The sequence below is a fragment of the Monodon monoceros genome, unplaced genomic scaffold, assembly GCF_005190385.1.
Source record: "Monodon monoceros isolate NGI ecotype Baffin Bay Population unplaced genomic scaffold, NGI_Narwhal_1 Super_Scaffold_2, whole genome shotgun sequence".
NCBI classification, from domain to species: Eukaryota; Metazoa; Chordata; class Mammalia; order Artiodactyla; family Monodontidae; genus Monodon; species Monodon monoceros.
In genome coordinates, this window is record NW_021703776.1 from 80,081,909 (window position 1) to 80,105,908 (window position 24,000).

At 38.6% G+C, this 24,000-nt stretch overlaps 1 protein-coding gene across 2 annotated transcripts in view; it reads right to left on the reverse strand.

The window, feature by feature from the left end:
- GRM8 (glutamate metabotropic receptor 8) overlaps positions 1-24,000 on the reverse strand; it is a 755,282-nt gene that overhangs the window by 88,717 nt on the left and 642,565 nt on the right. For both annotated transcript variants that reach the window (XM_029233599.1, XM_029233597.1), the window contains one exon: positions 6,843-7,778. In XM_029233599.1, the coding sequence (XP_029089432.1) occupies positions 6,843-7,778 (936 nt within the window). The remainder of the gene's footprint in view (positions 1-6,842; positions 7,779-24,000) is intronic.

Genomic DNA, 24,000 nt, shown 5'->3' on the forward strand with positions numbered 1-24,000 from the left:
TCCCTTATTTTCTTTTCCTTTTCTTTCCTTCTTCTTTTCGTTTCATTACCGCCTTAGAGGCAATCGATATATATGTTTGTGCCAGCCCATATCTTGAACCAGAAGCCAGACTAAGTATTCTTTCTATTTCTTTTAATGATGCAAATAAATCTGCTTTGCACTCATTTTAAATAGCCTGGAATTTATACTAATATTTGGTTAAATATTTATCTACACTTTGGGATGGGTGGTACTAATCCATGTGATACTGTATTTAGAGATTTAAAAAAATATTTCCCAACCCAAAAAATGTATATATGGTTACAGCCAAAAGGAACTATTTGCTTGCCATCTGCTCTTCCTGGCACCCTGTGTGCTCCATGAGATATAAGCAGCTACTGAATCATGGAAAATGCAATTTGAAGTTACATAAGTAAATTAGTCACTGTGTTCTGTACTATGAACAGTCTGGGATGTCATTCAAGTTCTGCCTATATAGAAAAAAAATAAGTCTATTTGTATGGTATTCCTGCTAAGCATTTTGAAATAAAGTCATGGTCACTATGTCTCAGAAGATATTCACATTTTGGTCTTAATCAAATCTAGTTCTACAGCATTTCAAAGATATTAAGAAGGCCAAACCATTTTAGTGAGATATGTGAACTCTAGGACTAAATTCCCAGGTTGACTATCTAAACTGTCTAATTGATTAAATTATTGTAACTTGGGTATAGAAAATTCAAATCCTTTGTAAATTCAATTTCAATTAAAGAGAGAGAGAGAAATGTGCAAATACCACAATCTCACCAAATGTTTCAATTAAGTATCCCCAGGCCACACAGCTTCATCTGAGCCCCAAAAAAGTGGGATCATGGAATCTAAGCAAGGTTCATGGAGCAAATATTTCTTTGTGCTGTCCAGTTAGATAGGCATCCCCTCAAAGGGTTGCCCTAAATGTGTAAGTTGGTAATATTCTGCAGCAGTAATATGTAGCACAAAGGGAAAAAAGTAATAAGCCTGGCTAAGGCAGCCTTCTCTAGAAGAGCTACTTAACAGATTTGCCTACACTGTGCCCTAGAATCTCCTTAATTTCATTTTTTTCTTCTATACCTTCACAAACATATCATTTTTACCGAGTGCATAAATGAGATCCTATAAATGTTTTCTTTTCCAGTTTTTTTTTTTCTTTTTCCTTTTTTTATTTGGTTTTTCCTTCCAGAGTTGATTGTAACAGGCTGGTATGATTAATCTTGCCTGGACACAATCCACCATAATACCTGAAATAGTTCTGTAACCTGAGATTCCTTTAAAGGAATCAGCTTCACATGACTGTAAGTGAACAAGGAAAGAAAACGCTATAAGGTTTACAACAATTACAGACACACAAGATGGTTACTGATCATTGTTTCCATTTCCCTCCTTTCCACAGAAATGGAGAAAAGTTAGGAGACAGTTATGGTTGGTCTGATCTCTTCTGAAAATTACTTCCATTGCTATCTAGGTTATATTGACACTCTTACCACAGGTTTTCAGGCTGTTCTTTTCTCATCTGGACTATTCCTTAAAGCAGGGATTTTATTATTGTTTTCAGAACTACCTCCCACAACTCTTGTTAGAGTTATTCAACTTTTCAATTTTAACCCAAGTATTTCAGCAACTGCTTTCTGATGACACTTTCCTCTCCTCTAGTATTTTCTGCTAAATATATGGAGGCAGTTACGTTACTGCCTCAGGAACAACACTCTCTTCTCTTTCTACCTAGTCCTTCAGATTCTTGTCTCCATCTTTAACTTTTGTAATCTTGTGTGCTCTACCCTCAGGCAAGCCCCTGTGTTTGCGAAAACATGTCTGGTTGGGATGCTCCACAGACAGCTGGAGAAATTGATGCAATTATCTGGATAATTTTAAATGCATTCAATCATTAAAGAAATATTTTTGGAGAACCCATTCTGGGCACGGTTTTATGCTAGGTGTCAAGGAGATGATGGTGAGCAAAATAAAACAAGATCCCTGCCCGCGTGAAACACAGCCTAATTGTAATAACAGACAGTATCTATTGATTGCCTATTATGTGCTAAACATGCCTCATGACTCATAGCATATAACTCTCAGCAAAACTACCATGAGGTATCTATTAATACAAAAATACACCATAATGAGACGAGAGGATTTTTTAAGTCAATCATCTTCCTGCCCTTTCCTAGATGGTATGAACTCAAGTCTGCTTTAGTTTGTGAATAGGGCTGGGCACAGATGGCAGGCAAATGCTTTATGCTGCTTTATATCTGAGTTTGCATTCCCCAGGAAATGTATTTCTATCTGCACAAATTTAGCCTCTTAACTGAATTTTCTCAGCTAGTTTAGCAGAGCTGCAGGATTTGAACCCACATCCTCCCACTCCAGAGCTTATGCTCTTCCTTACTCCACTCATTCACCTTATAATTGACAGAGTAAAAGAATAAGGGAGATACTTTTGACATGGCAAAGCACCTGGAAAACAGCATCAATTCTCCTTTGTGTTTTGTGTATTTTAGACAGAACTAAGGATAGCTATTAGAATTCCTTTTCATATTTCTCCTTAAATATTTAGCAGTCCTATATCAGAATAAGTGATACTGACAACATTTTTAAAAAGAAATGTATTTGGCCCATCATTCAAAGGAGAAAACTTATTTTTCAGAAAAAAAAAAGTCGCAATGGGGATCACAATATGATGACTATATAAGGTTACCATTATGCCATATTCTAACTTAAATAATAAGCATTTTTATTATTATAGTATGTCATTATTGTGCAAGGGACTCTATTTACTCACTCAATAGGTATTTATTGAGAATATATTACATGAAAGTCTCTATGTTAAGAGATGCATTCATTCAGATATATATCAGACAAACATGGCTTACCCTCCATGAACTGATAAAGGATGACATTTGAAGGTGAGAGGAGGTGAGTGTGAGTATAGGGAGGGGTCTAAGATAACTCCAGGTTTTTTATTTAAGCTACTAAATTGAGGCTACACGACTTATCCAGAAGGTGAAAGAAGAAAGGCTGGTTTGGGACATATGGGGTGCTTGACAGTTTGGAGTTTTATTTTCTTTGCCGTTTTGAGGGTGTTTTGTTTTGTTTCCATCCTATGCTCTGGTTGAAGCACTGTGCTCCTTGGAGCTTGGCAGTGTCATAACCTTTGTCTGATTATCTAGACTTTATGAACCCAATTAGAGATGGTAAGATACGTATTTAAGAGATTTCTGCCATCCTAACAGCCCCTAACCATCCCTGAGGATTCTATTCCTGACTATTACATTAATTATATTTTAATTTTTTGTCTTTTCAACCCAATTATGAAAGTTTGAGTTGGACCCTGTCTGTGCCGCAGTGTGTCTGCCCTTCCTTCACACCACCTTTTTATAGGAAAAAAGAAAGTGCATTTAAACTATGATTTAGTAAAATGCCGTAGTAGATATAAAGCTAATAAATGATGTCATTAAAATCTATAGGAAAAAACATGATTCATCTTGATTTTGAAATCGGAAAAAAAAGAATGTGGGAAAATTAAATGGTGTTTTATCATTGGATGGAGACATACTTTGGAGAGTTGTCTGTCCTCATGAGTGCTACAAATGTCCCTTTATAACTTGATTTTACTCAGAGGTTTTCTAAAACATCTGTCTAAATTATTCAACTAATTTTACTTTTTATTCCTACTTCTCTTGGAGACCTGTGTGGCTAGATGGGTTTTTTTCCTGTAGACATGACTCCATGAAACATAATTAAATGCATACTGGAAGAAATTTTGCTCTTCCGTGTTATAAATTCTATGTCACTGATGCATAGTTACAGGATGCACAGTTCTTTGCTTCGCTTTCTCGTCTCACATCTGACTCCTCACCATCTCCCCCTGCCCTTGAGCCTGATCTTCTCCCGCCCTGGAACCTGGCACTTGCTGGTGATGACAGGCATCAGGCAGCATCAGCTGGGAGACAGGCTGTGCCTTTGTACAAGGAAGGCTCGGGGATACTGACTGACATGGTTCAGTAATTAGCACAATGCTGGACACAATGCTCAATAAGGATCTGCTGAATTAATGGCTGTGTGTGTGCTTCCTGACTGTTGCACACACTTCAAGCTGATAACGTGGGGTTAACTGGCTGAGCCTTATAAAGGAGAATGTAGAACTGACCAGCTCTTCGGTCCTCCAAAGTCAATAAAACTTAGAGAAAGCCTGCCTTTAGAGATATAAAAGTTGTATTCACTTTTAATATCTGTGTCAATAATTTTAGCAACATGAAAAAATAAACACTCTCAAACATTCTGTGTATTGTTTTGAGTAATTAAAGATACTCTGACAGAGAATAGCAGGAAGCAAATTTTAACGTGAAGTGTTAGGATGACACATAAGTGTATTACACAAAATACTTCAGTAGCAAATCTTAGCTACTTATCAAATAATAGCTCTTGATGCAAAGCTTGTCTAAATTCAGCAACTCCAAGCCTAACTACATAATTTGAGCACTTTCCAATGTTCTGAAAATTCCTAGAATTAGTGTTCCTTCTTGATTTCTTCACTCATTTCCACATTCAATCATATCATGAATACAAATAAATTCCAATTAACATATTTTATAAATCTGTCTTACAGTGTGTTTCTCTGACTTACTTTGATTGCACAAAGCTAAAAAAGAAAAAAGAATTCTGGCTAGCATTCAGTCATCTCTCTGGAGGCATTGATAGATCCACACCGATAAGTATGTACATACACTCCAGGTTTTCAGATGGATGTACAGCTCCCACAGGCCCAGCACTGGGCAGCCTCCAGCCCTGGCTTATTCATGTGTCCATTTCATCCTGAAACTCTTACTGTCTCCATCACTGCTCCTCAGGGGACAGCTGCAGAGTTCTTATCTGAGAGACAATGGTCATTTGTGTTTTTTTTTCAGTTACCTTAAAAAAAACTTACTATGATGCATGTTTGCATTACTATGAAGGTGCCCAATAGCTTGATGTAGGACCACGATTTTATTTATTCTAAAAATTTCTTCTAAAAATTGAGTCACTGAAAGAGTTCCCTGAATAGAAATAACATCTTATTAGCATTTATATTTGCTCCCCCAGATCCTTGACGTCACAACATGAAAAGTAAGAGTAGACTGTCTTTTATAAAATGTAAAGGAAGAGAAAACAAAAGAAAAGGGAGTTAGATATCAGAACTCAGGAGATTTTGTTTGGTTAAATATTTGTTGTCTACAAGAAAACGAAATAAACTTCCTATGGCCCTCTCTAGATAAAACAATATGTTAAAAAAGACAGTTCTAGGTTCAAACACAAATACAAGTACCAGTTAGGTTGATGTTATCAATAATTCACATAATGTGGACATTTCCAGACACTGAAAAACAATATTTTTCCCTGACTAGTCCAACTAACCATGTCAAAACAGAGCTAATAAACTTTGAGCGACACATCCCTTCCTATGTTAAATTTACAAGGTTGATCCTAATAAATTCCCATCTGTGTATGTCAAGATATAATGTTTTCTAGTGGTTAAGTTTCATGTCCCAAACTGTCTTACTTTATTTTCCCGCCATGAGCATGGTCCTACGTAAAATATTCGTGGACTTTCATCAGGCCATTCAAGTCAAGAAAGGTCACAGGTCTGGAACCCATGGCAAGTTTGCTCTTTTCAGCAGCAGGTTTGCTGAGGTACGTTTTTGGCTTTCAAAGTTGAAGACCACATTGATCGAGTAAGGGATGAATGCTCATACTAATGAGCTCTCCATGCCCTTGTTGAGTATTTTTTCCTCTGAATTAGTTGGCATTTTAAGAGTCATGTGGGACCTTACTTGGAATGTTAGAACCTAGGGAATATAATTCCCCCCTCCCCGGATGTTTTGACTTCCTCACAACTTCTGATGATGGAGGATGGAATAAGTTCTTCTTCTCTGAGAGAAGAACTTCCTCATATGCACATTAGGGCTGCAGAGCTGTCCCTTTAGAATGGTAGCATTTGCCTTTGTTTTTCAAACTGGTTGTCTCCATCACACCACCCAAACCTTGAAAGTCATGGTTAACGTTAGTTCTCTGCTTTTCTATACATAGAAGCACATACATCCAGTTCAGCATGTATTTCCTTTCACACACAGATGTTCTTTACATGCAGTGTTTTGTGTGGTGAAGTTAATGGAAGATTAGTAACAAAAGAAAATTATTTCAGGAAATTCAATTGATCTTCAACTTCTAAAAAAATATAAACTGCATTATATAATCGCCCATTGCTTCTTCTTTCATCCCTCACCACCATCCTCCACATATGGAAAAATAATAAGAATGGGAGCTAAAGAGAAATAGTACGATGGTTCAGATTGAATTAAGCCACTTAGTTTTTGCTGTTGCAGTTTGCTTCTGTGACTAAAACCATCATAATTATTAAGGAATAGCTATTAAGGAATAGCTTTTTCTGAGCGTAACATTAGAACTGGCAAAGGAGGCATTTGTCACGCACTGAGAAACCTCTGGAATAGCTCAGCCCTGTGAATCATGTCTGCCCTTTCTCCCTTCCTCTTTTAACGTTTGGAAAACAACAGTTATGTTAGTCGATAACAGAACTGGGAAAAGGGACCCAGAAAGTGATGTGAGCTCTGTCAATCTTCCACCTTGCCAAGGAGGACACATTAAAGTGTTTTTCATGGAAAATCAGCCTTAGTCAACACATATTCAGAGCAAAGTGACCTTGAATATATATATATAAAACACTGAAGCTTCTTGAGAGAATATAAGTGAACCAAAAAGAAAGAAGGGAAAGCATCCTAAAGGAAGAAGTTAAATCCAGGAAAAGGGTTGGCAATGCATTTCTTGCCACTTACCTTTTCTGCTGACTGGGCTGTACCAAAAAAGATGGGGATGAAAGCTAGCCAAATGATGCAGGTGGTATACATGGTAAATCCAATAGGTTTGGCTTCATTGAAAGTCTCTGGAACTCCTCTTGTTTTAATGGCATAAACAGTACAAGTTACCATCAAGAGGATACTGTACCCTAGTGAACAAATGAGCGAGAGATCAGAGATGTCACACTTGAGCACTCCCCTGGCGTTCTCCGGGTCTAGAGTCCGCTGTTCTCCATAGTCAATGATGATGTGCGGTGGGTCCACAACAAACCAGACACACACACCCAGGAGCTGGATGGAGATCAGGCTGAAGGTGATCACCAGCTGGGATGCTGGACTGATAAACTTGGGCGCTGTGACAGATTTCTTCCCCTGCTCAAATATTCGGTGGATTCGGTTTGTTTTGGTAAGAAGGGCTGCATAGCTGAAACACATGCCGAGTCCTAGGAAGATCCGTCGGAAGGAGCAGATGATTGTATCTGGTGCCGCAATCATTAAAAAGGTGATTGAATAACAGAGAAAAATCCCCGTTAGGAGCACGTAACTGAGTTCGCGTCCCGAAGCCCTCACAATAGGTGTGTCGTTATAGCGGACAAAGGTCACGATCACAAAGGTGGTGGCGATGATTCCCAAAATGGCAACGAACACAGGCACCACAGCCCAGGGGGAATGCCACTCCAGTTTGATGATGGGGATGAGCTGACAGCCTGTGCGGTTGATGTTTGGTCTCTGATCCAAAGGGCAGAGTTCACAGGAGAGCTCATCCACCTGGTAGTTGTAACCTTCACAGCGCTCGCAGTGCCAGCAGCAAGGAACTCCTTTCACTGTTTTCTTCCTCTCCCCGGGCTTACAGGGCAGGCTGCAGACAGACGCCGGGTGAGTGTGTTCTCTATTGGCCCACTGCATGTCTTCCACCTGTGGGTATAAAATATTAATGAGCCTTCCATTTGTCCCCCATTTATAATATCCTAATCCTAGCCACAGGTTTGTAATAAGTCACTGAATGCTGACAGTACAGTTTACCATAATAAGAGCCCAGAGTTTCTTTCCCTAATATTGACTTTATGAAAGTGCTAAATGATTGGGTCCAATAAATCATTCACATCATCAACTTGATGAGTGTCATTACGTTCCATTTACCTCCTTGGTGTTGACCAATCTGACATTTGGAGAAAGATTTATTGGCCCAAACAGTTTTAAAACAGAAAAAAAAATAAGTCCCATGGAAAAACGTGTTAGAGCTAAGCTCAGATATAAATGCCAGAATCCCTGAAACACTGGCTAGGCTATAAACACACATAGAAATGGTGATCCAAGTCTTTCCACCATATCTGGGGAAATGCAAATCTCACTGCGTCAATTTTGAAAGGAAATGGCAAAATTAGCTACTTTAATCTCTGACACTTCTCATATTAATGTTTTTGCCTGTTTAAGCTTAAAATTCACTTATTCCCCCACTCTTGCATTTTCACATTGTGGGAAAAGACCGTGCTGAGTGAGATAGCTCGATGGTTATGTTTTCCATTGAACAAAAGTAGGCTTAAAGCAGTGAAATTGGCACAAATGAGCGAGTTCCCCTGCTGAGATCTCTCTCTGCTTCGGGGCCTTAAAGTTCCATCGTACTCTTTTGAATTAGATCACAGAATACCTCTATTAAAACAAACTTGTTATTTTAAGGGAATTTTGCCAATCATTGACCTCTTTCCTTAAATTTGTTTACTAAAGGTTCTGGACCCGATTCCAACGTGAGGGGGCAAGGGAAGTGGGGTTTCCCATACCACCAAGCAATCCTTGGACACCAGCTGGGTATCCTACAAGTCAAATCAGTTCTGACACTATCACCTGGAAATAGCATCAGATCCCACAGAATGCTAACAGGACAAACCAGAAATTATGGATCATAGGAGACAACTCATTATGAAAAGCTACTACTATATAAAAGGTAAGCTCTATGAATGGAAGGATTTTGTTCACTGATGTGAACAAACAGTGACTGACACACAATTTGTCCTCAAATATTTATTGAATTTGTGAGCAAGGAAGGACAGGAAGGGCACCCCTGAGGAAGAAGGAGTCAACTTGGCTTCTAGAAATAAAGTATAGCTCAAAGAGGCACAGAGAGGAGAGCTAAAGGAATGTTTTTTTAAAAAATAAATAAAACAAAAAACTTATTTTCCCAAGACCAGCTCTATAAAAACCCAAAAGAAAAATTACCATTTGCTGTGATAGTCTGGCTCCAAGATGGCCCCCAATAACTTTAGCTCCTGGAACCATGCACTCATGGAGTCCTCTCCCACTTTAAATAGGGCTGAATTATGTAAACAATAATATATTCCAGAAATGACTGCATGTGGTTTCTGAGGCTAGGTCATAAATGACACTTGAGCCTGTGCCTTGGTCTCTCTTGGACTGCTCACTCCTGGGAGAGAACCAGACTGTCATGAGAGCTCTCAAGCAGCCCTATGGAAAGGAACTGAGGCTTCTTGCCCACAGTCAGCACCCGCTTGCCATGCATGTGAGGGAGCCACCTAGACAGTGAATCGTCTGGCTCCAGTCAAGCCTTTAGATGACTGCAGCCCCAGCTGACACCTTGACCGCAACCTCATGCGAGACCCTGAGCCAGAACAACCCAGCTGAGCTGCTTCTGAATGTCCAATCTACAGGAACTGTGTGAGATGATAAGTGTTTTATTGTCGTAAGCTGCTAAATATGGAGTTATTTGTTACACAGCAATAGGAAACTAATGCAGCTCAAATTAAGCTTACTTACCCATTCTGTGACCGCCACCAGTATAGTAGTCTACTGAGAATCAACTGAGAAGGTAGTGGCGACTGTCTTATACCAAAAACATGCCCCAAAGTGTCTAGTGTCAGCAATATTCTATCATCACTCTTAAGGTTGCCTCCCTTTTGGGAACCATGTGACTGAGATTGTTCTCATAAATAGATCTATTGCTAAAGGATGCTTTCCTTTCTTGAATGTGGGGTGAATAGCGGAGGGCAGAGAATTGTAGCCTCGAAGTTCAACACTTGCTGAGGGCTATCAGATCTCCCCCAGGTGGAGTAGATAATTCATGCATGTTTAATTTCAAATATCCTCCCTTGAGAAAGTAGATGGTACTTCATGTGTCCTAAGGGCACCCAAGACTATTAGCTCTACCTTGTCTCTTCACCACAAAGGAAAAGCAATCTATCATAACCCTGTTAATTTTCTATTAGGTTTTAATGATTTAGAAAAGTTATTTTATTTATGTATAAGGTTCCATTAGGTAAGAAAAAAAAGTTAAATTGAAAGTGGCTTCTCTCAAAAATATTGAGAAAAATGAAATGCTCCACTTGAGTGGCTAAAATATTGATTTTATACCCTAATGGACTCTTATATAAGATAATAAAATACCTTCTGTGAAGGTTATGTTTCAAAGCTAATTATTGTAAAACCAAAATTGCATTTTGTTTGGGGCTTCTATAGATTTATAATGTTACCGTTAAAAAAAAAAAGGCAGAAAAAAAAAATCTCAGAAACATTAAACTTCAAGTTTGGTAGAGACCTTAAAGGTCAGCTTGTCTACCCACATGTCTAATTCTTTAATTCTCAATACACTTTATTTTCTATAAGGAAATAAGACTTATTAACAAAGAAATATATCCAAATCTGATAGGCCTCATTACGGAGGATAAATATTCATCATTTATAAGCTAAGTACTACATTTTCTTGATAAGTTTCCTGAATACTGAACTAGTGGAAAAATGTTTTTCATAAATAAAAATTAAAGTTATAAGATAATGAAAAATACCACAATTTTTTAACAGTTGTAAATTTTCTTTAGTAAAAACAGTATAGTCAAGCCATATGTGTTACATTTCTTGATATAATGGAGAAAATTTATGTATGTTTCAGTAAACATGTTAAACATACATGACTACATTTTCATCAAGGAATCTATTTATGTATAACTGTACTGTGTTTTGATGTCATAGTTGAAGTCTGGGAACCAACCAATATCCACCCCAAGGAAGAACAAGTAGTGAACACTTGAGTCAGGATCTTATAATACATTAGTATTTGAGACACATAATTTATTTTGGATATGTTACTAAATTAAAAATACTACTACTCGGGCTTCCCTGGTGGCGCAGTGGTTGAGAGTCCGCCTGCCGATGCAGGGGACACGGGTTCGTGCCCCGGTCCGGGAAGATCCCGCATGCTGCGGAGCGGCTGGGCCCGTGAGCCATGGCCGCTGAGGCTGTGCGTCCGGAGCCTGTGCTCCGCAACGGGAGAGGCCACAACAGTGAGAGGCCCACGTTACGCAAAAAAAAAAAAAAATACTACCACTTGAGAGTACATTAAACTTCCTATTTTTCACAACTATGCTACAAAGCATCAACAAATATCATTCAGCTCTCTTGCTTTGCTATATTAACAAAGAATACCATCTTTCATAATGCGTAAAAAGAGAAGCCATATCCATACATTTAAAACATGTGTCTTCCTCTCCTTTGGCATTATTCTGATATTAGGATGTTTTCTGTCTAAAACATGTGCTCTAACAAATGGATGATAGTTATACAGATAGACCTTCTAGGGATAAAACCATAGCCCATTCCTGTCTTGACAATGTTCACCAATAGTGATTCATTCTGTAGGCTCCAATCCAGTACATTTCATAGAATGTGAGCCATCAACTGGCTTCTGCTGTCAAATTCTACTATTACTGCAGACAAATATACCAGCAACCACAAAACCAAAACTTTCTGAGTGAATGTGCTTACATTTTTTCATCTTTAATCTTCCCAGACCAATCAACCTAGAGTAATGCTTCATAAATTAAAGACATTATTTTTTATAGAGTAATTTTCTTCTGTGTAGTTTTAATAACTGCTGAAAAAAAAAGGACTACAAGAATATTTCCCAATTAAATGCCCCACTATGATTAATCATTTCCAGTATTCATTACAAAATTCTCGCTCAATTTAATACCTCTATTACAGTGTTTTTCCCACATGTTAAGTGGTATGTTCAATGTTATGATTACTATACATGTGGGAACATTTTAAATATAACATTTAAAGATAACTGATATCTAGTCATACCATCCTTAACTAGCTCTTTTCATCTTGCTCTTTAAATAAGCATAGTATTATAATCATTTTGGTGACTAGTTTGCCACTGCAGTATTCAAAAACCCAACGCTTCATCTGACTTATGTAACAGCAGATTGTACATGCAAACATTTCCAGTGAAACTGGGCATCTTTTCAAAGGTTTACTCGTTAATTTCCATATAGTCAATAGTTTTAACAAGTGCACTTAATTAGCATGAGTATTTAAAATGTCAAAATTTGGTATATTTTGTGAATCATACGATTCACATATGAATGACTACATGTTGCACAATTAATTTGATAATGCAACTCAAAATACAGTTTCTCAATATATTAGTATACACATTCATATATATAAATATGTTTGTATATAGACATATATTGCTTCAGTAATATCCTTTCCTTTGGGTCATGCAAAGCTTTCTACTTCTGTTCAAAGTGGTAAGTAGGTTTAGTGTCCTTTGAAAAGATAGTATGTGTGAGATGATTCTCAGATTGAAGTCCTAGTTTTATATGATATTACAGATCTACATAACCTTTAAAAACGCAAAGACTACTCTTATTTTAAAATACAATTTAAAATTTCATTTACAATAGTTTCAAAAATAAAATACTTAGGAATAAACTTAACAAGTAAAGTGCAAGAGTTTTTTTAACTAAAAACTACAAAATAGGGCTTCCCTGGTGGCACAGTGGTTGAGAGTCCACCTGCCGATGCAGGGGACACGGGTTCGTGCCCCGGTCCGGGAAGATCCCACATGCCGCGGAGCGGCTGGGCCCGTGAGCCATGGCCGCTGAGCCTTCACGTCCGGAGCCTGCGCGTCTGGAGACTGTGCTCCGCAATGGGAGAGGCCACAGCAATGAGAGGCCTGCGTACCGCAAAAAAAAAAAAAAACAAAAAAAACTACAAGATATCATTTCAAGAAAGTTAAAGAAATGAATAAATGAAAAGAAATCCCAAGTTCATGGATCAAAAGATTTAACATTGCCAAGATGGAAATACAAAACTAATCAACAGATTCAACATAATCCCTATTAAAATCTTATCTGGCTTCTTTGCAGAAATCGACAAGTTGATCCTAAAATTCATATGGGAGTATAAGGGACCCAGAATAGACAAAATGATCTTAAAAGTGAAGAGTGAAGTTGGAAGATTCACACTTCCTGATTTTAAAACTTACTACAAAGCTGTAGTAATCAAGCAGCATGATACCTGCATAAAGATAGACTAATTACTGAAATAAAATTGAGAGCCCAGAAATAACCTCTTATATGTATGGTCAATTGATTTTTGACAATGATGACAAGAAAATTCAATGGAGAAAAAATAGTCTTTTCAACAATGGTGCTGGGACAAGACATGACACCAAAAGAATAAGCAACAAAATAAAAATAAATAAATTAGACTTCATCAGTATTACTTTTGTGATTCAAAAGATGCCATTAGGAGAGTGAAAAGACAACCCACAGAGTGGACAAAAATATTTTCATATCATATATCTGATAAGGAGCTTATATCCAGATTTTATTTTTTAAAACTCTTAGAATTAAACTGTTAAAAAGACATACAATCCAATTAAAAATAAGCAAAAGAAATGAAGAGACATTTCTCAAAAAAAGACATGAGTAGTCAATATGCACATGAAAAGATGTCTAACATCATTAGTCATAAGAGAAATGCAAATCAAAACCATAGTACCCGCTAGAATGGTCATAATAAAAAATACAGACAGTATCAAGTGTTATTGAAGATGTGGAGAAAGTAAAACCCTCTACATTGTTGGTGGCAATGTAAAATGGTGCAGTTATTTTGGACAATGGTTTGGCACTTTCTCAAAAAGTTAAGCACAGAATTGGCATATGACCTAGCAATTCCACTCCTAAGCAATTTTAATCTAAGAAAACTGGAGACGTATGTTCTCACAAAAATTTGTACATGAAAGTTCATAGCATCATTACTCATTAGAGCAAAAAAGCAGAAACAACCCAAATGTGCATAAACAAAATGTGCTTTATCTATTCAACCAAATATTAAAAAGAAATAAAGTACTATTATATGCTATAAAATAGATGAACCTTGAAAATATGCTAAGTGAAAGAAGTCAGTCACAAAGACCATATAGTGTGTGATTTTCTTTTTTTTTTGCGGTACGCGGGCCTCTCACTGTTGTGGCCTCTCCCGTTGCGGAGCACAGGCTCCGGACGCGCAGGCTCAGCGGCCATGACTCACGGGCCCAGCCGCTCCGCGGCATGTGGGATCTTCCCGGACCGGGGCACGAACCCGTGTCCCCTGCATCGGCAGGCGGACTCTCAACCACTGCACCACCAGGGAAGCCCAGTGTGTGATTTTAATTTATATGAAATGTCCAGAATAGGCAAATCTATAGACAGACAGTAGACTGGTGACTGCTAGGGGTTAAGGAGGGAAGAGAATAGAGAGTTACTACTCAAGGGTACAGGATTTCTTGGGAGGTGATGAAAATGGTCTAAAATTAGTGGTAATGGATACACAAGTCTGTGAATATACTAAAAGCCACTGAATTATGTATTTTAAAATGGGCAAATTTTATGGCATTTGAATTATCTCAATAAAGCTGTTAGTTTTTAAATATTCAAACTATGTTGATACAGTCAGGAAGTATTAATACTCAGTCCTTCATTTGCTGTATAAAAAGACATATTGCATGTTCTAGACAAGGTTCGATGTGGGGATTCAACAGTGACCAAGACATGGTTGCTGGCCTCCAGAGACAGTGCAAGTGGGGAAAGAGATAAGCAGAGGGCCAGTCACAGTTCAGTATGAAACTCCCCAAAAAGAAAAGGGGTGAGGAAATGGTACTGCTAAGAGGATCCAGCAGGGCCACCAAGCATAGGCTTCAGGGATGTGTGAACAGCAGCCTGAAGGATGTATAGGAGGTAAACCAGGGAAGGGGATCTCAAGCCAAAAAAGAAGAAAAAAAAAAAAAGACATCAAGATTCACGGGTAAGAAGTCATAACAAACTGGAGAAACTAAAGGTATAAAGAATAGCAAAAGTATAAATAAAAGCACTGGGGGAATTGGTAAGAAGCAAGCTAGGGAACAGAGGTGATGCTAGATCGCGAAGAAGCCACTGAGAGTAATTTGGGTATTATATTGAAGGTGGTAGCTGGGATCTTCTGAAGGGTTATAACAAGGATAGGGATGATGAGCTTTATCGTTTATAAGAATTGCTGCGCTGCAAGGTAGAAGACTGAAGAAACCCAAGACTAGATATGGGTCAATCACCAATCACGCTGAGGCTGTTGCAGAATTCCAGATGAAAGGCAATGGTGACAGGAATCCAAAGAACGGCAGTGAGCATGAAGGATGTTGTAAGCAGCACCAGGTTTTGGTTTTTAGATTTTATTCTCAAGGCCATAGAGGATGTTTAAAGGATTTTAACCAAATGCATGATCACGTGTAAAATATAAATATAAAACTTTATATAGGGCTTCCCTGGTGGCACAGTGGTTGAGAATCTGCCTGCTAATGCAGGGGACACGGGATCGAGCCCTAGTCTGGGAGGATCCCACATGCCGCGGAGCAACTAGGCCCGTGAGCCACAAATACTGAGCCTGCGCGTCTGGAGCCTGTGCTCTGCAACCACAACTAGAGAAAGCCCTCGCACTGAAATGAAGACCCAACACAGCAAAAATACATAAATAAAAATTAATAAATTCCTACCCCCAACATCTAAAAAAAAAAATTTATATAAAGATGTAAAAAATATATTTTTTTCTTTTGGAGATCACTGTGATGAGATATCAGGGAAAAGAGTGATACAGAGGCAACGATAAGAAATAGGGGAATAATGTCACGATTCCAGGCAAAACAAGAGCCTGTGAACCGTTAGAAGAGGCGGTGATGAAGAAGATGGTCTGGATTTAAGATATAGTGAAGAAAATAGAGATAAGGGTGGCAAGAGAAAAAAGAGGAACCAAACAATGTCATCCAAGCTTGTGTTTGAGAGTCATCCTTAGCATTACACTTACTTCAACCTCATGTCTGATTAATCACATGGCCAGACATGATCCTCCCCATGCCTAACTCCCAGGTAATTAGGTATCAACCCTCCTTAATCCCTTATTATACAACACACAGCACCTTGTAGTCTTCTTCAATGGCAATTTTACAGTATGTAATTATGCATTTATTTATTTGATTTTCTTTTTATTTAAATAAGAGATTTTCTGCATTTTAAATTATGTTCCTCAGAATCTCTTACAGGGTTTACACAAAATACATCTCACTTGGGTCCCAGTTCTTAGATATTACAATTTAATAGGTCTGGAAAGGAACCTCAAGTTGGCACTTCTTTTTAGTATCTTTATTGGACTATAATTGCTTTACAATTGTGTGTTAGTTTCTGCTGTATAACAAAGTGAATCAGCTATACATATACATATATCCCCATATCTCCTCCCACTTGCGTCTCCCACCCACCCTCCCTATCCCACCCCTCTAGGTGGACACAAAGCACCGAGCTGATCTCCCTGTGCTATGCAGCTGCTTCCCACTAGCTATCTATTTTACATTTGGTAGTGTATATATGTCCGTGCCACTCTCTCACTTTGTCCCAGCTTACCCTTCCCACTCCCCATATCCTCAAATCCATTCTCTACATCTGCGTCTTTATTCCTGTCCTGCCCCCTAGGTTCTCCAGAACCTTTTTTTTTTTTTTAGATTCCATATATATGTGTTAGCATATGGTATTTGTTTTTCTCTTTCTGACTTACTTCACTCTGTATGACAGACTCTAGGTCCATCCACTACAAAACTCAATTTCCTTTCTTTCTATGGCTGAGTAATATTCCATTGTATGTATGTGCCACATCTTCTTTATCCATTCATCTGTCAATGGACACTTAAGTTGCTTCCATGTCCTGGCTATTGTAAATAGAGCTGCAATGAACATTGTGGTACATGACTCTTTTTGAATTATGGTTTTCTCAGGGTATATGCCCAGTAGTGGGATTTTGGGGTCGTATGGTAGTTCTATTTTCAGTTTTTAAGGAACCTCCATACTGTTCTCTATAGTGGCCGTATCAATTTACATTCCCACCAACAGTGCAAGAGGGTTCCCTTTTCTCCACACCCTCTCCAGCATTTATTGTTTGTAGATTTTTTGATGATGGCCATTCTGACTGGTGTGAGGTGATACCTCATTGTAGTTTGGATTTGCATTTCTCTAACGATTAATGATGTTGAGCATCCTTTCATGTGTTTGTTGGCAATCTGTGTATCTTATCTGGAGAAATGTCTAATTAGGTCTTCTGCCCATTTTTGGATTGGGTTCTTTGTTTTTTTGATATTGAGCTGCATGAGCTGGTTGTAAATTTTGGAGATTAATCCTTTGTCAGTTTCTTCATTTGCAAATATTTTCTCCCATTCTGAGAGTTGTCTTTTTGTCTTGTTTATGTTTTCCTTTGCTGTGCAAACGCTTTTAATTTTCATTAGGTCCCATTTGTTTATTTTTGTTTTCCTTTCCATTTCTCTAGGAGGTGGGTCAAAAAGGATCTTGCTGTGATTTATGTCATAGAGTGTTCTGCCTATGTTTTCCTCTAAGAGTTTGATAGTGTCTGGTCTTACATTTGGGTCTTTAAGCCATTTGGAGTTTATACTTGTGTATCATGTTAGGGAGTGTTCTAATTTCATTCTTTTACATGTAGCTTTCCAGCTGTCCCAGCACCACTTATTGAAGAGGTGGTCTTTTATCCATTGTATATTCTTGCCTCCTTTATCAAAGATAAGGTGACCATATGTGCATGGGTTTATCTCTGGGCTTTCTATCTTGTCCCATTGATCTATGTTTCTGTTTTCATGCCAGTACCATACTGCCTTGATTACTGTAGCTTTGTAGTATAGTCTGAAGTCTGGGAGCCTGATTCCTCCAGCTCCGTTTTTCTTTCTCAAGATTGCTTTGGCTATTTGGGGTCTTTTGTGTTTCCATACAAATTGTGAAATTTTTTGTTCTAGTTCTGTGAAAAATGCCATTGGTAGTGTGACAGGGATTGCATTGAATCTGCAGACTGCTTTGGGTAATATAGTAATTTTCATGATGTTGATTCTTCCATTCCAAGAACATGGTATATCTCTCCATCTATTTGTATCATTTTAAATTTCTTTCATCAGTGTCTTATAGTTTTCTGCATACAGGTCTTTTCTCTCCTTAGGTAGGTTTATTCCTCAGTATTTTATTCTTTTTTGTTGCAATGGTAAATGGGAGTCTTTCCTTAATTTCTCTTTCAGATTTTTCATCATTAGTGTATAGGAATGCAAGAGACTTCTGTACATTAATTTTGTATCCTACTACCTTAGCAAATTCATTGATTAGCTCTAGTAGTTTTCTGGTAGCATCTTTAGGATTCTCTATGTATAATATCATGTCATCTGCAAACAGTGACGGCTTTACTTCTTCTTTTCCGATTTGGATTCCTTTTATTTCTTTTTCTTCTCTGATTGCTGTGGCTAGAACTTCCAAAACTATGTTGAATAATAGTGGTGAGAGTGCACAACTGTGTCTTGTTCCTGATCTTAGAGGAAATGGTTTCAGATTTTCACCATTGAGAATGATGTTGGCTGTGAGTTTGGCATATATGGTCATTATTATTTTGAGGTAAGTTCCCTCTATGCCTACTTTCTGGAGGGTTTTTTTCATAAATGGGTGTTGAATTTTGTCAAAAGCTTTCTCTGCATCTATTGAGATGATCATATAGTTTTTCTCCTTCAATTTGTTAATATGGTGTATCACATTGATTGATTTGCATATATTGAAGAATCCTTGCATTCAAGTGGGATAAACCCCACTTGATCATGGTGTATGATCCTTTTAATGTGTTGTTGGATTCTGTTTGCTAGTATTTTGTTGAGGATTTTTGCATCTATGTTTACCAGTGATATTGGCCTGTAGTTTCTTTCTTTGTGACATCTTTTTCTGGTTTTGGTATCAAGGTGATGGTGTCCATGTAGAATGAGTCTGGGAGTGTTCCTCCCTCTGCTATATTTTGGAAGAGTTTGAGAAGGATAGGTGTTAGCTCTTCTCTAAATGTTTGACAGATTGCTCCTGTGAAGCCATCTGGTCCTGGGCTTTTGTTTGTTGGAAGATTTTTAAGCACAGTCTCAATTTCAGTGATTGTGATTGGTCTGTTTATATTTTCTATTTCTTCTTGGTTCAGTCTAAGAAGGTTGTGCTTTTCTAAGAATTTGTCCACTTCCTCCAGGTTGTCCATTTTATTGACATAGAGTTGCTTGTAGTAATCTCTCATGATCCTTTGTATTTCTGCAGTGTCAGTTGTTACTTCTTTTTCATTTCTAATTCTATTGATTTGAGTCTTTTCCCTTTTTTCCTGATAAGTGTGGCTAATGGCTTATCAATTTTGTTTATCTTCTCAAAGAACCAGTTTTTAGTTTTATTGATCTTTGCTATCGTTTCCTTCATTTCTTTTTCATTTTTTTCTGATCTGATTTTTATGATTTCTTTCCTTCTGCTAACTTTGGGGTATTTTTGTTCTTCTTCTCTGATTCCTTTAGGTATAAAGTTAGGTTAGTTATTTGAGATTTTTCTTCTTTCTTGAGGTAGGATTGTATTGCTAGAAACTTCCCTCTTAGAACTGCTTTTGCTGCATCCCATAGGTTTTGGGTCATTGTGTTTTCATTGTCATTTGCTTCTAGGTATTTTTTGATTTCCTCTTTGATTTCTTCAGTGATCTCTTGGTTATTTAGTAGTGTACTGTTTAGCCTCCATGTGTTTGTATTTTTTAGTTTTTTTTCCTGTAATGGATATCTAGTCTCATAACGTTGTGGTCGGAAGAGATACTTGATACCATTTCAATTTTCTTAAATTTACCAAGGCTTGATTTGTGACCCCACAATATGATCTGTCCTGGAGAAAGTTCCATGAGCACTTGAGAAGAATGTGTATTCTGTTGGTTTTGGATGGAATGTCCTATTAATATCAATTAAGTCCATCTTGTTTAATGTATCATTTAAAGCTTGTGTTTCCTTATTTATTTTCATTTAGGATGATCTGTCCATTGGTGAAAGTGGGGTGTTAAAGTCCCCTACTATGACTGTGTTACTGTTGATTTCCCCTTTTATGGCTGTTGGTATTTGCCTTATGTATTGAGGTGCTCCTATGTTGGATGCATAAATATTTACAATTATTATATCTTCTTCTTGGATCGATCCCTTGATCATTATGTAGTGTCCTCTTTGTCTCTTGTAATAGTCTTTGTTTTAAAGTCTATTTTGTCTGATATGAGAATTGCTACTCCAGCTTTCTTTCAATTTCCATTTGCTTGGAGTATCTTTGTCCCTCCCCTCACTTTCAGTCTGTCTGTGTCTCTAGGTCTGAAGCAGCTGATTAGGGGGCTCTGGCTCACTGAGGCCGGGGGAAGGGAGGGGTACAGAATGCAGGGCGAGCCTGCGGCGGCAGAGGCCAACACGACGTTGCAACAGCCTGAGGTGCGCCGCGTGTTCTTCCGGGGAAGTTGTCCCTAGATCCTGGGACTCTGGCAGTGGCAAGCTGCATGGGCTCCTGGGAGGGGCAGTGTGAATAGTGACCTGGGCTTGCACACAGGCTTCTTGGTGGTGGCAGCAGCAGCCTTAGTGTTCCATGACCGTCTCTGGGGTCCACGCTGATAGCCACGGCTCGCGCCGTCTCTGGAGCTCGTTTAGGCAGTGCTCTGAATCCCCTCTCCTTGCGCACCCTGAAACAATGGTCTCTTGCCTCTTAGGCAAGTCCAGACTTTTTCCCGGACTCCCTCCCGGCTACTGTGGTGCACTGGCCCCCTTCAGGCTGTGTTCACGCAGCCAACCCCATTCCTCTCCCTGGGATCCGACTGAAGCCCGAGCCTCAGCTCCCAGCCCCCACCCACCCCGGCGGGCGCGCAGACAAGCCTCTCGGGCTGGTGAGTGCTGGTCAGCACCGATCCTCGGGAATCTCTCCGCTTTGTCTTCTACACCCCTGTTGCTGTGCTCTCCTCCATGGGTCCGAAGCTTCCCCCCTCCGCCACCTGCAGTCTCCACCCCCAAAGGGGCTCATAGTGTGTGGAAACCTTTCCTCCTTCACAGCTCCCTCCCACTGGTGCAGGTCCCCTCCCTATTATTTTGTTTCTGTTTTTTCTTTTTTTCTTTGGCCCTACCCAGGTATGTGGGGAGTTTCTTGCCTTCTGGGAGGTCTGAGGTCTTCTGCCAGCGTTCAGTAGGTGTTCTGTAGGAGTTGTTCCACATGTAGATGTATTTCTGATGTATTTGTGGGGAGGATTTTGATGTGCACATATTACTCCTCCGCTGTCTTGAAGGTCTCTCAAGTTGGCATTTTAAAAGAAGTCTTTCTTCTTCCAGTGATTCTGTCATGTAATTAGTGAACCACACTTTGCCAAGCACCAATTTAAATTTATTTTCCTCAGGAGATTAAGAGCCTGGTGTGTGGCATCCCAGAGCCTAATGTGATGACTACCCTGCAATGGCCATCAATAAATATTTGTTGAATGAATGAAGAAGGAATGGAAGAACAGGTGATGGTGTCCTTCATTCAAAGCCCCAGCAAAGCTTCCAAGCCAGGAAGCTCATGAATCAGATGAACACATGATCTGTGTTCATGAGTTAAGTTTCCCTGGGGCAAAGATTTCAAAGGCACAGTCATATGCAAGGCAGTTGAGATCATGAATATGTATGAGCAAATTCTCACCCACAGAAACAATGGAAAGTGTGAAGGGAAAATGACACAATGGAGGCATGGCAAGAGCAAAATTTAAGGAAAAGACACAGGAAGATTAGTAAAGGAGGATGAAAAAATACGGTCAGATGGAAACCAGGGAAGAACCTGGTCCAAGGTCCAAGAAGCCAAACAGATAATTTCAGGAAAGAGGAAGTGGTCAGTGGTGCCCAAAGACAGTCAAATTTCATGAGGATACAATTTGAAAATTGAGAGTACCTGGTTGCCTTCATGACAAAAAAATTAATTTTTCTGTGAAGTCTTCTCTGACTGACCCTACACCAGTCGGGTAGGTATGTTCCTCCCCTGGATTGCATTATGTATTTTATTATAACTCTTTGGCATTATATTGTGACTATCTGTTCACATATCCATTTCTGCACCAGACCGAGAGCACAGTAATCTCAAGGACAGATAGTTTTACCTCCCATTACCTTTATTAAGACATAGGATTCAGTAGGAATTCAATGTTTGAAAAAAACATAAGTTGATTAATAAGTAGAATGTGTGGTAAGCACACCTATTACTACTCCAAATATATAACTACTCTCTATTTAGGGTTTTGAGTACGATGGTAGTAAACTTATTCTTTCCTAAATCTGTGTGGTCTCTAGATTATTTTATCCATACCTTCCAAGAAGCTAATTTTGGGGAGGCTGTGTACTCTGACACACACCTTATAGGGATGTTGGAAAGATCTAACAAGTTAACATCTGTGAAAATGTTTTGTGAATGGAAAATGTAAAAGGTGCTCAGAAACTCTGCATATACCTTGATTTAGGACTGAGAGGCAGCACTAGAAAGAAGGTACCCACTCTCTACCTATAATAAATACAGCTGCTCTGCTAATAAAACTATGTCAGCAGCAACAAGCAAAACCGCGGTCTTTGGATTTCATACAGATCTGTGGTTTCTTGCTTTAATTTTCCCACTCTCAGCTCTTAATGTCAGTTCCTGGTAATTGCCTCATGAGATGCGCCTTCTCACATCACAGCTCTATGCAGAGAAAAGCATCTAGGCTAGTGCCTTCTGCCCTTGACTCTAAGGTTTGAGAGGGTGGCATCTGCCAGTGTGGATGTTGGGCTGTGTGTTGTGGGACACTTGGTTTTGGGGACTAGTATAGGAAGTCAGACCTACAATATTTTTGGTGAGTGGGATGCACTAACCCTATGTTAGGTTGCACCCCAACACACGGCATATGCAAATATCCAGAGAGTTCGGGGTATTTGTAGCCATAGTATTGAAACAGACTAATCTTTTTCCTTCATGTTAAATTTATCATAAAAGTTATAATTTGAATACTATGAAGAATGGTCATTTGAACTCAAAAGGCATTGAGCTACAACTTGTGATACTATGTTCATGATTATATTCTAAATGACCAAAATAATTTTTTTAGATAAAAGCTTTTTATTTAAGGGACTTTCCTGGTGGCGCAGTGGTTAAGAATCCGCCTGTTAATGCAGGGGACATGGGTTCGACCTCTGGTCCGGGAAGATCCCACATGCCTCGGAGCAACTAAGCCCGTGCGCCACAACTACTGAGCCTGCTCTCTAGGGCCTGCGAGCCACAACTACTGAGCCCTTGTGCCACAACTACTGAAGCCCACTCACTGCAACGAAGAGTAGCCCCTGCTCGCCACAACTAAAGCCCGCGCACAGCAATGAAGACCCAACACAGCCAAAAATAAATAAACTAATTAATTATTTTTTTTAAAAAAGCTTTTCATTTAAGGTTAATTCATCTGAATGTTTACTATAAAAATAACTATTTTAACCTCTCAGGATGATTTGGTATGTCAGATCTTTTCTGAATATTATTTAAAAGCTTTCATATTTTAATTTTAAATCTTAAAATATGACATAAATGTCATATATGATAGCTATATTATATATATTGTGCCAGTATTTTATGATGACTAAATTCAGTTAGGCAGATCCTTCATTGCTAGTAAGTAGAAGTAAATAACATGAAAATCAGCTCAGGGGTAATACTCTCTATGGGCAATTTTGTTAATTCTTAGGATATCCCTTTAATTTATTCACATTTCCTATTTTTCCTACACTATGTTGATTTATAAGTGCATGCAGAAACTAAGATAATTCTTTACAAAGCATTTTGTGATATTTTGAACAATTTAATAGATGTTCAATACAAAACACTTGTCTATTTCAATCTTAGCCATATCACTCAGTGTATATTTTACTCAATCTATGGAAATTTATAGGAAGTAAATACCTTCAAAATGTGAGAAGATAGACAAAAATAAGTTTGGAATGACTTATTTCCAGTGGAAA